The sequence below is a fragment of the Amphiprion ocellaris genome, chromosome 16 (assembly GCF_022539595.1).
Source record: "Amphiprion ocellaris isolate individual 3 ecotype Okinawa chromosome 16, ASM2253959v1, whole genome shotgun sequence".
NCBI classification, from domain to species: domain Eukaryota; kingdom Metazoa; phylum Chordata; class Actinopteri; family Pomacentridae; genus Amphiprion; species Amphiprion ocellaris.
Genome location: NC_072781.1, coordinates 20,055,010 through 20,067,904, shown reverse-complemented (window position 1 = coordinate 20,067,904; position 12,895 = coordinate 20,055,010). Strand labels below are relative to the sequence as shown.

General features: G+C 38.5%; 2 protein-coding genes across 5 annotated transcripts in view; both read right to left on the bottom strand.

Annotated features, from left to right (window-relative positions):
- The window catches only part of ncapd3 (non-SMC condensin II complex, subunit D3), a 66,248-nt gene extending 58,229 nt beyond the window's left edge, over positions 1-8,019 (bottom strand). For 2 of the 4 annotated variants that reach the window (XM_035945204.2, XM_055018849.1), the window contains exons 1-2: positions 7,687-8,016; positions 6,148-6,320 (exon numbers count right to left, since the gene is read on the bottom strand). In XM_035945204.2, coding sequence (XP_035801097.2) covers positions 6,148-6,320; positions 7,687-7,738 — 225 coding nt within the window. In that variant the 5' untranslated portion in view covers positions 7,739-8,016. Of the gene's footprint in view, positions 1-6,147; positions 6,321-7,686 lie in introns of all 4 variants that reach the window. The other 2 variants (XM_055018848.1, XM_023263798.3) reach the window with 2 other exon arrangements.
- A 520-nt stretch (positions 8,020-8,539) lies between these two features.
- LOC111564305 (calcium homeostasis modulator protein 2) lies at positions 8,540-12,831 on the bottom strand. Its single transcript, XM_023263796.3, has 3 exons — positions 12,582-12,831; positions 11,786-12,401; positions 8,540-10,870 (listed from the first exon to the last, which is right to left on the bottom strand). The coding sequence occupies exons 2-3, from the start codon at positions 12,335-12,337 to the stop codon at positions 10,457-10,459; spliced, it is 966 nt and encodes a 321-aa protein (XP_023119564.1). The 5' UTR covers positions 12,338-12,401; positions 12,582-12,831; the 3' UTR covers positions 8,540-10,456.
- Between the last annotated feature and the right edge of the window lie 64 nt (positions 12,832-12,895).

The following is a 12,895-nucleotide window of genomic DNA, read 5'->3' as shown; positions in this document are numbered from 1 at the left end:
TTCACTTTTTTTATTACTCCTTTTCTCATTTTATTTTATTTAGTTAAACATGGTGAATGGTATTGATGCAAAGATGGCTGCTATAAGATTCATTAGTTGGAATGTGAAGGGTTTAAATGGGCCTGTTAAAAGAGCCAGGATATTTAATCATCTTAAGTACTTAAAATGTGATGTTGCATTTCTCCAGGAAACTCACCTGCTAGTAAAAGATCAAGCCAGACTAAAAAAGGGATAGGTGGGGAATGTATTCCATTCCAATCTTAACTCTAAAACTCGTGGTACAGCCGTACTGGTTCATGAAAAATTTCAGTTTAATGCAACCACTGTTATTTCAGATCCACAAGGACGATTTGTGATAGTCCCTGGGCTCCTTTACCACAAGCCGGTTCTGGTAAATACTTATGCCCCGAATTGGGATGACGATAAATTTATTGGCAAAATTATATAATTAATTTCAGATTTGGATTCTCAACAATTGATATTTGGTGGAGACCTAAACTGTGTGATGAATCCAGCACTTGACTGCTCTAGTTCTAAACCTACAAATCTTTCCAAAAAAGCCAAGCTATTATTGCTTTTTATGGACCAGATAGGAAGTGCTGACCCCTGGCGTTTTTTTATTTCCACAGAGTAAATCCTTTTCTTTTTTTCCTAATGTACACCACTCATATTCTAGGACAGACTATTTTTTCATTGATCAGAACCTTCTCCCCTTTGTCAAAAAAGTTTAATATTCATCTATAACAGAGTCAGATCATACCCCTGTAGTTTTGAATCTTGCATTTCCTCTTTACCAATTAGAACACCCCTCCTGGAGATTAGACAGAAATCAACTCGCTGATGAGAGCTTTTGTGAAATGATTTCACAAAAATAGACGATTTTATAAATTCCAACCAAAAAGATTACATCTCCCCTTCTCTCCTCTGGGAAACACTAAAGGCTGCAATCAGGGGTGAGATTATATCGTATTCAGCTAAAATAAACAAAATGAACAGAATTAAGCATGAGGAGCTCATTAAAGACATATCTATGGTGGATGCTCGGTACTCTGAGCATCTTGTAGAGCTCAGGGGAGGGAGAACCTCCCCTGAGCTCTACAAAAGAAAGTTGGACCTCCAAACACAATATAATTTGCTATCAACTGAAAAAACAGAACATCTCCTATTATTAGCACACCAACTTAAATGCCGCTCAGCCTCTCAACAAATCCCACAAATACGGAAAGGTGATGGTGAACTAACTATTGACCCAGAAGAAATTAAAGAAACATTCACCACATATTATTCAAATCTGTATGCATCAGAGATGACAAATGATTGCTCTGACATGGAACATTTCTTCAATAACCTCCAGGCTCCTTCTATGACAACAGTTCATAGGACTGAAACTGAGCTTCCACTAAATCATACATAAATCTTAACTGCTATGAGGGCAATGCAGAACGGCAAGGCACCAGGCCCTGATGGGTATCCTATAGAATTCTATAAAAAGTTCTCTGATAAACTGTGAACAATTTTACTTGACATGTTTAATGACTCTTTGTCTCATGGGTCACTCCCACAGACATTGACTGAAGCATCAATTACCCTTCTGCTGAAACCAGGTTGTACCTTCCCATCTCTCTCCTAAACTGTGATGTGAAGATCTTGGCCAAAGCCCTTGCCCTATGCCTAGAAAGTACAATACACAACGTGATATCTGCTGACCAAACTGGTTTTATATCAGGCCGCCATTCATTTACAAACATTCGCCGGCTCCTAAATGTTATCCACTCTCCTGTGTCCAGTGCGGTACCAGAAGTGGTCATCGTGCTGGATGCAGAGAAAGCATTTGATAGGATAGAATGGGGTTATTTATTTGCTTGTTTAAAGAAATTTGGATATGGCCCTAATTTTATATCATGGATCAAACTTTTGTACACCTCACCCAAAGCCTCTGTAACCACGAATGGTAAGCGCTCACAATATTTCCAGATGTGAAGGGGCACCCGTCAGGGCTGTCCACTCAGTCCATTGCTGTTTGCCTTAGCCATAGAGCCCTTATCTTTAACACTTAAAGCGTCATCATCAATCACTGGGATTTATTTGGGGGGGGGGGGGGGGGGGGGGGGATTTGGTGTTCTTTCTGGGTACAAACTGAACTTTAGTAAAAGTGAATGTTATCCTGTTAATGATCTGGCTCTTCAAATACAGGATGGTACTCTACCATTCAAAATGTCTAGGAATGGCTTTAAATACCTGGGCATTAATATTACACAGGACATGCAAAATCTCTACCACGAAAACTTCTGTTTACTATTTGATAAAGTCAGATTAGACCTGAAGAAATGGAAACCACTTCATCTATCCTTAGCGGGGAAAGTGAACTGTATCAAAATGAATGTGCTCCCCAAGTTTCTTTACCTGTTTCAATGTATTCCTCTTTATCTTCCTAAATCTTTTTTTTCTTTAATCTATTGATAAGGCCTTAATCTCATTCATATGGGACGGGAAGAAACCTAGAACATGGTTAGAACTGTTAGAGACCCAAAGTCTCTAACAGTTTAGCTCTTCCAAATTTTTGTCATTATTATTGGGCCTCAAATGTCCAAAAAATTATGTATTGGCTCCATACTCCTGATGCAGACTGATGCCAACTTGAAGCTGCATCTTGCACCTCCAGCCTTCACCTCTCTCTATTACAATACACTACATTTAGTCTCTGGCAGAGACAAGGCATTCATAATTTTAAGGATATGTATATAAACTCTATTTTTGCAAGCTTTGATGAGTTATCGCACAAGTTTGGCCTTCCTCGGTCCAGCCTTTTCCGATATTTCCAAGTCCGTCACTTCCTTCAACATCATGATCCCAACTTTCCATACATAACATCACCTTCTGGTTTAGATGATCTGTTAAAATCCCCATTCAATTCAAAAAGACTTATCTCAAGGATTAGTGATTGTATAACCTCCTTAAGAAACACAACACTAGCAAAGATCAGAGCAGACTGGGAGAATGAGCTGGGGGAAGACTTGGAAGAGGACACTTGGGAGAGGGCTCTTTTAAGAGTTAACAACAGCACTTCCTGCATCAAATTAAGCATTATACAATTCAAGATTCTACATCGCATCCACTACTCCAAAGCAAGACTGGCTAAAATATATCCTAACACAGATGCAAGCTGTGATAGGTGTCAAAACTCTCCTGCTGATCTAACACATATGTTTTGGTCGTGTCCAGCCCTGGCTACCATCTTTAAAATGCTGTCAGAAGCATTGAATATAGATCTTCAACCCAACACAGCTATGACCATATTTGGTACCTCAGAGAGAAGACACACAACACTAAGGAAGAGTTACAAAAATGTAATTGCTTTTACGACACTGCTGGCACGTAGAAGAATATTATTACATTGGAAATCAAAAAATCCACCTAAAGTATCTTTGTGGTTTAGCGACCTGACACAATTCATACATTGCTTTTGTTTTATAGATTTGTGAGGATTTTTAAACTTAATTCTGTAAGTTATGGTTGTATTTGTTTAGGTTTTTTGTATATTGTACTTTTAAAGGATTGTGATCTTGTGTGTTTTGGTTGTTTTAAAAGCCCAACTAGGGACAGGAGTTGAGAATTAGCTGTAGCTAAAACTCTACATGCAACACATCGGATTCATGAACTGTATTGAAGCTATGTTAATTGCATTGTCCCTATTAAATGAAAACAATTAAATTAAAATTAGAGAAAATAAAATACACTCTCAGGGGTTCCAGGGACAAATTCTTCTCTGTCTGGGATCCAGTGTAAAAACATCTCAGTAAACTCAAAATTGTACCCACTTAATGACCACTTTGCGGTTATCTCGCATCTATATTTGTGTTTATGATTGAATCCATGTGAACCATGTCTGGTTTTGTGCACAGCTTCAGTCTTGGCGAGCCTAGGCATATGTTTTTTGTTTGTTTTCTTTTTTTCAGGTGGATGAATGTATATAAATGTATATATGTGTGTGTGTGTGTGTGTGTGTGTGTGTGTGTGTGTGTGTGTGTGTGTGTCTGTGTATGTACTGGGGCTGGGACTTTAACGCGTTAATTTCGATGAATTAATTACCGCGAAAATAACATGTTAAAAATAATAACGCTATTAATTGCACCCTCCTCAGTTCCCTCATTTCTGGCACACTGGTAACTCTGATGAACACTTCGGCCCAGTAGGTGGCGGTAATGAACCTGAAGTCTGTTTGTAGCCATGAAGAAGAAGCACAAGAAGTACTGAGTGAAGTCAGGCACTGGTGAACAGTGAAGGAAGACCAGACTGAGCTCGTTGGGCAGAAATTTTCCTTTTAAAAATCTTCCTGATGGCAGCTTGGATAAAAGCCTGGTTGTGTGCAAATTGTAAAACAAAGAGTTTTCTGATCACTGTGTCATTTCAAGCCGACGGTATCACCTCAATGTAAAACATGTTGCTGTTAGCACCAGAGCTAACGTTAGCTACGAGTCATGCTAACAGCTATCGGTGTAGCCATCCCATAATAGACCACTTTTCTAGACAGTGCTTCAGTTTACAGAAAGTCTTAAAATGTTGAATAAAATTGCTATAATTGCACTTGCATTTGCAGTAATCTGTGAATGTAGCAGACAGATGAAAAATGCAGATAAATAGAAATGAAACATTTTTGTGGTTTAAGTTTTTACCCCGTTGAGGCTCTGCCTCCTTGGAGGAGGAATAACCTAAACAACAAAAATATCTCTTTTAATTACTTAATTATAAAATTTTTGTTTATAAAAAAAATTACATAAGTAAAAATTGATATTCCTATAAAAAAGAACCATCAAAATTCCACCATATATCAGACCCAGAAAAGATGAAAACAGAATGAATCTCTGGATTTTCAACTTTCTGAAGCTCCTTGAACTACTTATGTTGATTTTACGTGCCATACAGTGGAAAAAAAACAACTAAATTCAGGATGTAAGTCATCAAAATCACTTTTTTCTGTATGTCCCATTTTCCTTTTTTAAAATAAATTTTAAATTATAAACACGTATATGTCTATTCATTGATTCAACTGTCAACCACAATATATTTGAATTGAAAAACTTCACTTATTGTGTCAAATATTGCTTTTTGACAAAAATGCAATTAAATTGTGATTAATTAATTACAAAGCCTGCAATTAATTAGATTAATTTTTTTATCGCGTCCCGCCATTAGTATGTACATATATATTTATCTATTTATTTTATTCATTTATCTAGTTTCATCTTGTTCAACCATACATTCTTTATGGATTGGTGTCCACCATGTTCTTGGGGGTGGGAAAAAAAAAAGTTAAAATATAAACATGAGCATTGTGATCCCTCTGTATGTGTATCTATGTATCATATTGTTGATGCTCAATAAAAAGAAAATGAAAAAAAAAGTTTTATTTTGCCCACACCCCAAAGATATCCCACAGGGGAGGCAAGAATTCAGAACTCTTTCAAATTGAAAAAGCTGTAATCATAGAATTTAGACTTTTTTTTGCTTAAAATTTCTTGAATTATTAAAAAAAATAGTTAAGGATCCTTTAAATAGTTGAAACTGATTAATCATTGTACCTCCATTCAGCTTGTAAACCAAACAGACTGATTGTTTCCCTTCCAGGAAGTCACTAGATCCAGTAAACAATTATTCTGTAAAAATATTTCATTCATATTATTTGTTTCCAACTGCTATGGATGATGTAAAGAAACCAGTTTACAGATACTCTTAGGCAGAGCAAGAAGAGGAATTCTATTAAAATGTCCCATCACCCCCTCCATACCCACCACCAAGCTATCAGCTTCGCCTTTCTTTTGGATTTTCTTCATGTTGAGAGGCGGGACCTGGTGCCTGCGCAACAACTTCTGTCCCAAAAACATTGGCTAGGCCTCAGCAGTGTGTCATGACCTTCACCAGTTGTTTATCTGTCTCACTGGGTGACCAAGGCAATACAATCTATTCATATCTGTATCATATCTATAGGTATAGTTAGGAGGACTGTTTGTTACGAGGGCTTAAGATCCATTTCCACATTCAAACCTGAATATATTAGGAAATCATATCTCTGTGTTGGATCGTTCAATATCTTTGTTTCCTTTTAAGAGACTGGTGTGGTCAAAAACAAATTAAACAAATCAGTTTTACCTGTGAAGCTCCATTGCTGCTTGTAGACTGTTGCTGGTCGGGAACATGGGTCAGTAAACAGTGGTACAGAGTTCTGAAGGCTTTGTCTCCACTGGCTGCAAGTTCTTCCTCTATGGTGTCATCTAGTGGTTTCCCTTCTGTGAACTCTAAGTCCCACACTGCGTCCACCCACGCTGGAAAACAAAACATGAATAACATTGCCTTAAGAAATGCAACACCAAAGACAGTATTTTGGAACTTTGAGTACACCATTTTCTACTGGAAATCAAAAGTTGGGAAAAGTTTAAGGGGGAAAATTTTGATTCCTAATTGCTTGGATATTGCAAAGGGTATGGCTACTAACACTTAAAAACAAACATGCTGGGCACTCTGCTGATATTATTTGTGGAAATGTTGTTTCAATACATCTCGCAATTTTCTTCTGGGACGGGCTCATGAATCTTAACTGATGATGTAACACATGATGGCAGCAGCAAAATGAATTTTGAAACATTTTGTCTACCGATTTAAAGAAAGATGCAACCAAACTGACTGGGAGATCCTTCATTGTGCAGCAACATAATGACCCAAAACAACAAAGGAGTTCATCAAGGGGAAGAAGTGGAAGGTTTTAGACTGGCCAAATCAATCTCAAGACTAAAACCCTATAGAGCTACATTTTACCTGCTAAAGAGGAGACTGAAGGGAGTAATCAACCAAAACAAACAACTGAAAGAGGCTGTGGTGGAAGCCTAGAAAAGCATCACAAAAGACGAATGCAGAGGTTTAATTATGTCAGTGGGTCCCAGGCTTGATGCAGTTATTGCAACTAAATACTAAGTGTTATCAATAAGGCTTTGATCATTTTAATCTATTTTAAGCCTATCTGTTCTAATACTTTTACTCACCTAAAAATTTGGTCTTCCGTTACAAATAATGCTATCTTTTATGTTGTGTAGATATAGATATGGATGCAAATATCTGTAAATAAAAGCTGAAATGTTGATCTCTTGCCTCATATTCATCGTTTGATGTCAAACCCAAATGTTTTCAGTTTACAGCAAAAATAAAGGAATTAGCCTTGCTGTTTCAGTACTTTTGGAGGGGAGTGTATCTGTGAACAGCTGTAGCAATGCGACACATACTATGCAGTCTGTGTACTGTAGTTGCACAGCTTCATTTACAGCTCAACATGTTTGTAGATACAACATTTTCTGTATCACTAATACAGAAAAGCCAGGATGCGCTTTTGGTTAGAGGGAAACGCTTCTTACATGCAATTTATTCGAAACTCTTAACAAAACCTGATGGTTCAAAGCAAGTTAAAAGAGAGAAACCTTTGTGACACTGAAAACTCCGACTTTAGGCTGAAAATACGTAGCTAAACCGCTTCTGTCGCCTCGTAATGCAGCCATCAGGACGGATAACCCGGGAAACAACAACGTTAGCAGATGCTACAAACAGACAGGGCAGCGGAAAATGTCCGACTTTTTTCAGTCCCCGGTTTTCAAAATGTTAGAAGACGGTGGTGTAAAACATACACAGAACTTTCGGTCCTACCTTCTGCAATTTTGTCTAACTTAAGGAACTGTAGCGCAGATATCAAGTCCATCTCGACTGTTTTGAATCAGCCCGCCCGAAACTGAAGACTTTGACACATGCGCAGTCATGTGCGCAGTGTACATTTCTTCTTCGTTACTTCCTTGTTCCGGTTAAGTCTTTGAGGTGCCATTAGCGCCATCTGTATTCTGGATGACCTGTTATGTAGGAAGGCAGTTAGAATTTAAATGATTGATTTAAATAAATGAATGAATAAATACATAAAAAATAGTGTCGATAACATTTCTCAAGGATTCAGAAAGAAAGCGAGTTTGATATTAAATGTTTCAAAAAGAAGAGGAGATTTTCTCAAAAATCCGGACTTATAATGTAATGATAGCATATTAACTTGCATACATTTGTCCGTGTTGTGAGTTTTTGTATTCAAATATGAGCTTTACAAAACTTTTTAACAGTTTTAAAATGCACTTTTGCTTTTAGAGAAAACATTCTAATTGCCATCTGATTTTTTTTTTTTTTTTTGGGGGGGGGGGGGGGGGGGGGAATCTATTTCAAGGTTCTTTTTGTGACCCATAACCTGTCACTTCCCAAAATCTGTAGGAGAAATTGTGGGGCAATAAGATGGTTTGTCTGCTATGCTTTTCCACTGTATCTTACACATGGTACTGGACCCAAAACAGCAGCTACAGTTCAATGGGTTTACTGGATGAGTTCAGATAATGAAAAAAAAAGTCTGTTTGAGTGCTCCTGTAACTGATTTTTTTTGTCTTTTTGTTCATGGGGAAACTCAGAGAGGATGCTCTAATTCCTAATGATCACATATGGATATATGGAAGTGTCAAGAGAGTCGCAATCAAGAGGGTACAGCTGCAGAATTGGGCTCAGGGAACCCTATTCTGTATAAAATATTGTTATTTATTTTATTTTTTTTTACAAACATATACATCCCGAAAATATAACTACAAGGAGAAAAAAAGAAAAGAAATATAGAGTATGCCAAAAAAGAAAAAAGAAACACTCCTTTCCAACAAACAGATAGCAATTCCAGTCCATTGCTGGTTTGTGAACCTTCTGCCAAAACAGGGCTTTTACCTTTTTAGCAGTTAGAATACTGAGGTCCATAAATCTTTGCTTGTTTTTCTTTTAATTGTGTCCTTTTGGATACACATTAAGTAGAAGCAGTTTAGGATCCAATGGAATTCTTTTTGAAATAATCCTTTCACAGGTAGCTCTTACCTCTTCCCAAAATGTTTTAATGCTTCGGCATTGCCAGACACAGTGAAACAGTGCAAGTTGACCTATGTGCATTTAGTGCATATGTTTGGTATATTTTTATTGAACTGATTTAGCTTTGCACGAGTATCATATGTTTGCATCAGCCAGTTATAATGACTTAGTCTGAGCCATGCGTTTATTGTCTGAGTATGAGATGCAGCACAGGCTGATTTCAGTTCCTCTGCTGAAATTTCAGTTTCCAGATCCTCCTTCCAAGCACGCAACTTATGTGAGCTCTCAGATGAGCAAGATGTGAGCATATTTTAAATCTGCCCTTTGTTATCAATGCTTCAATGAGTGATTGTTGGAGTTTAATAAATATATTGTTCTGATTTACTTTTACAAAGCTTCTAAGTTGTAGGAATTTTAAAAAGTGTCCAGATTAAACTTCTTCTTCAGTTGTTCAAAAGACATCATAATATCAGAATTTGCTTTTTGAGTCCTCTAGAGGCCCAGATTTTAAATGTAGCATCAGCTCTTATCCCATATTGGGCTGTATTGTGATAGGGAATTTGGTTCTTTTAGATATTTTTCTTGCATCACACCAGATTTGAATAAAATGTCTAACTATTGGCTTGCTGGTCTGTCTATAGTTTTTTCAAAGTGCAGATAGATGGGAAGAGGGAATCTTGGACACAGAGCTTCCATTTCTGTCAAATAAGGAGTATCCTTGGTTGTAGCAGGGTTTCCTGCTTTATCACCTCAAAAAATGGTTGTTTGAGTCTAGAGAGATTTGCAGCTGCTCTGGAGGCTGCTAGCTTGTCATACTTCACTCTCAAAATTAGTAGTTCTTTTTCTATTTTAGGTTCAAGTTTATGACAAACCTTTTCTTGCAGGATTCAAATTTTATCCTCCAAATATTGTCTTTTTTGTTGTGCCTTTTTAGAGTTACAGATAGAGTGTAGGATTGGATCAGGCAGGCAATTTAAATGTCCTGCTACTGCATGTTGCCCTGGATGTGTTTAGAGAGTAAGAAACAGTTTTGTTATTTAAAAAAAAAAAAAAAAAAGCCTGGATCATCTATATTAGGACTGTACACATTTACAAAGTTCAGATTTTCTGACAAGAGTAAACCTTGGATAATAAGTTATTTGCCCATCTTATTCTTGATTAGCTACATTTATTATTACTTGAAATGAGAGTATGAGATTCATGAATAAGTATCATAACCTCTCTGACCTGTGATGTCAAAGAAGCTGTGAATACTTCTATTAGCTCTTAGCTTGACTGTCATGTTCATGTTGTGGGAAGATCTTAAAACAAGGAAAGAGTGATAGAGGTGCGCTATATATTTTCAAATTCTGACAGGTTTTTTGTTTTTTCTTGCATTTTCTAATTTGCTACTTTCTGGCTCTGAAAGGGAATGCCTCAAACAGATGAGTTTTCATAAGGTATTGTTTAGTAACTTCCAAGGACAATCAAATCAAAATTATTAAACAAACTTTTAACATAGGAAAAGGTGGAGGGAAAAGGGCAGAGGTACTGTTCTGATCTGTCAGCTGAGTACGTCCATCTCTTTCTCCATGGCCTCCACATTATTCTCCAGGGTGTATGTGGCCCATTTGTTGAGCCTGCTGTACAGAGGAAGCCCATTCTTCTCCCTGTAGAGGTAGACCCCTGTAACTCTGTTCCAGTTGGTGCTGCAGATTGGACTAGCAGTCTGATAGTCAGCCAGCTGCTCCTTGTCTTCTTTCTCCAGTGCCACAAATCCAAAGAAGCTCTTAACGTTCTCTGCAGCCAGGAGGCGGGCGTGGACTGAAGCAGTGCGTTCAAACAGTGACTTCTCATTAGAGCGATACTGGGACCAGTAGTCCTCCTGCCGGTAGCCAAGTGGAGAGGAGCAGCCTTTCATACAGAGCATTAGGAACACAGTCAAAGACAGTCCTGCCACCAGCAGCCAGCCTATAATCTGAAAACAAAAAACAGTCACATTAACAAGTTGTGCCACTGCAAAGGCACGGGATCAATCACACTTGGGTTTGGTGTTCACAAATTAATATCTTTGTCTGTTCCACCTGATATTTATGGCAATAAATAATCTTTCAGCCATTATCATGCTGCTCATTTCCTTCCCAGTCCACTTACCAGTTAAACTCAGGTAAATATTCCTTGTACCAGTAACAATATAAAAAGGGAAATAAAACTTATACTATACCAATTTAACTTTTTCATGTAGAGAAATCCCATGCATGCACAGGGAGAACATGCAAACTCTATGCAGAAAGATCTCCAGGCCGGGACACAAACCAGGGATCTTCTAGCTGCAAGGCAACAGTGCTAACCACCGAGCAGCCCTGTAACCGGATGTCCATCCATTATCTATACACCGCTTAATCCTCATTAGGGTCATGGGGAGGCTGGAGTCTCTCTCAGCTGACTTAGAGCGCATGCATGAAACACCCTGGACAGGTTGCCAGTCTGTCACAGGACTACATATACAGACAAACAATCACGCTCGCATTCACACCCAATTTAGAATAATCAATTAACCTCAGTATATTTTTGGACTGTGGGAGGAAGCTGGAGTACCTGGAGAAAACTCACGCATACATAGGGAGAACATGCAAACTCAATGCAGAAAGAAGGCCGGGACGTGAACCAGAGATCTTCTAGCTGCAAGGTGAAAGTGCTAACCATTATGCAGCTGTAATCAGATGTGTACTTCAAAAATGTATGTAAATTAGGAATAATATTTTTTTTTGTCTCATAAAAATCAGTTAAACAAACCCAGTGCGATTTAGCCAGTAAGGTCCCGACCTCAACGACTTCTAAGAAGTCAGTGGTGGGAAAAAACAAAATAAAAAGTAAAAAAATTAAGTATTACCTGAGATTCATATTTCAGCCGACGCTCAATTTCAGCCCAGAAGCGTTGCAGCTCTGGTGGAACACTTCCTTCACATGGGAGTTTTGCCATGACCTCTGACCCCTGACCTGAGGGGAAACTCTGCAGGGTACTGGCATTAACAAACTCACTGAGGGCACATGTGTATGCTTGACCCTGCAGCAAAGAGATAACCACCCACGTTAGAGGAGCCACCACAGCTCGACCAATGATGGTTCCCACCAGTGCAAAGGCGGCAGCTGCTGACAACTTCCGGCACCTTCTAAGCCGACACTCGGACACCAAGTCCCAGGTACTCTTGTTCATCATTATCCCTACAAGGAAAAATGCCAGTGCTGGAACACCGATGGCAGCCAGGCCGTAGCAATAGTTCCTACCAGAGGAACACGGACAGTGAAAGGCAAAAACATTGTATGCAGTCTGGCCGGCCACAGTGCCCAGAGCAATGAGACCATTGAAGATCATAACATCTTTACTCTTGAAGAACAGGGACACAAACTTAAAGTTTTCTGTGACGAGTGCAGCAGCAGCCATGTTCAGAAAATGGATCTTTATTGAGATTACACTGAAGAGCTGTGAGTTTTCAAGCAATGTGAGGCTGCAGACAGAGAGAGAGAGAGAGAGATTTAATTAGTTTGTTAGGTGTCACTCTTCAGGCAAGTTCATGGTATTAAACAAAGATAAAGAAGCCAGACACAAAAAGAGGTCCAAAGCACTGAAACCAAGACTTAAAAACAAGCCAAAAAAAAAGTCATATCAAACAGTCATGAAAACTCACACTATGGCAGGATCCTGAGGCAGGGCATGTGACTTAGCTTCTATAATCCAATAAAAGCATCCAGTGCAGAGACATCTCAGGAAGAAGCTGAGAACTTCTTCACAAACAGTAAAATCTCAACACGCAAGATTGAACATAGATGGTCCTCTTTTTCGCGTGCAGCGTTGAGTCTGTGTTAGCAGTCTGAGTGCCAGTGATGACTCACAGTCAGGAAGTGCCCTCAGCAGTGGGAAAAAAAAAAAAAAAAAAAGAATCTGAGGTCTCTAAGTGAAACCATGTGTTGCTCACTAAAAAACATGGGGACAAAACAGAGG

Bases quoted from the DNA above. Each gene is read 5' to 3' on its own strand.
- LOC111564305 (XM_023263796.3), bottom strand. From the start codon at position 12,337: ATGGCTGCTGCTGCACTCGTCACAGAAAACTTTAAGTTTGTGTCCCTG. The intron at 10,871-11,785 runs GTAATACTTAAT...TTTTGTTTTCAG, and splicing joins GGCTGAAATATGAATCTCAG to ATTATAGGCTGGCTGCTGGT.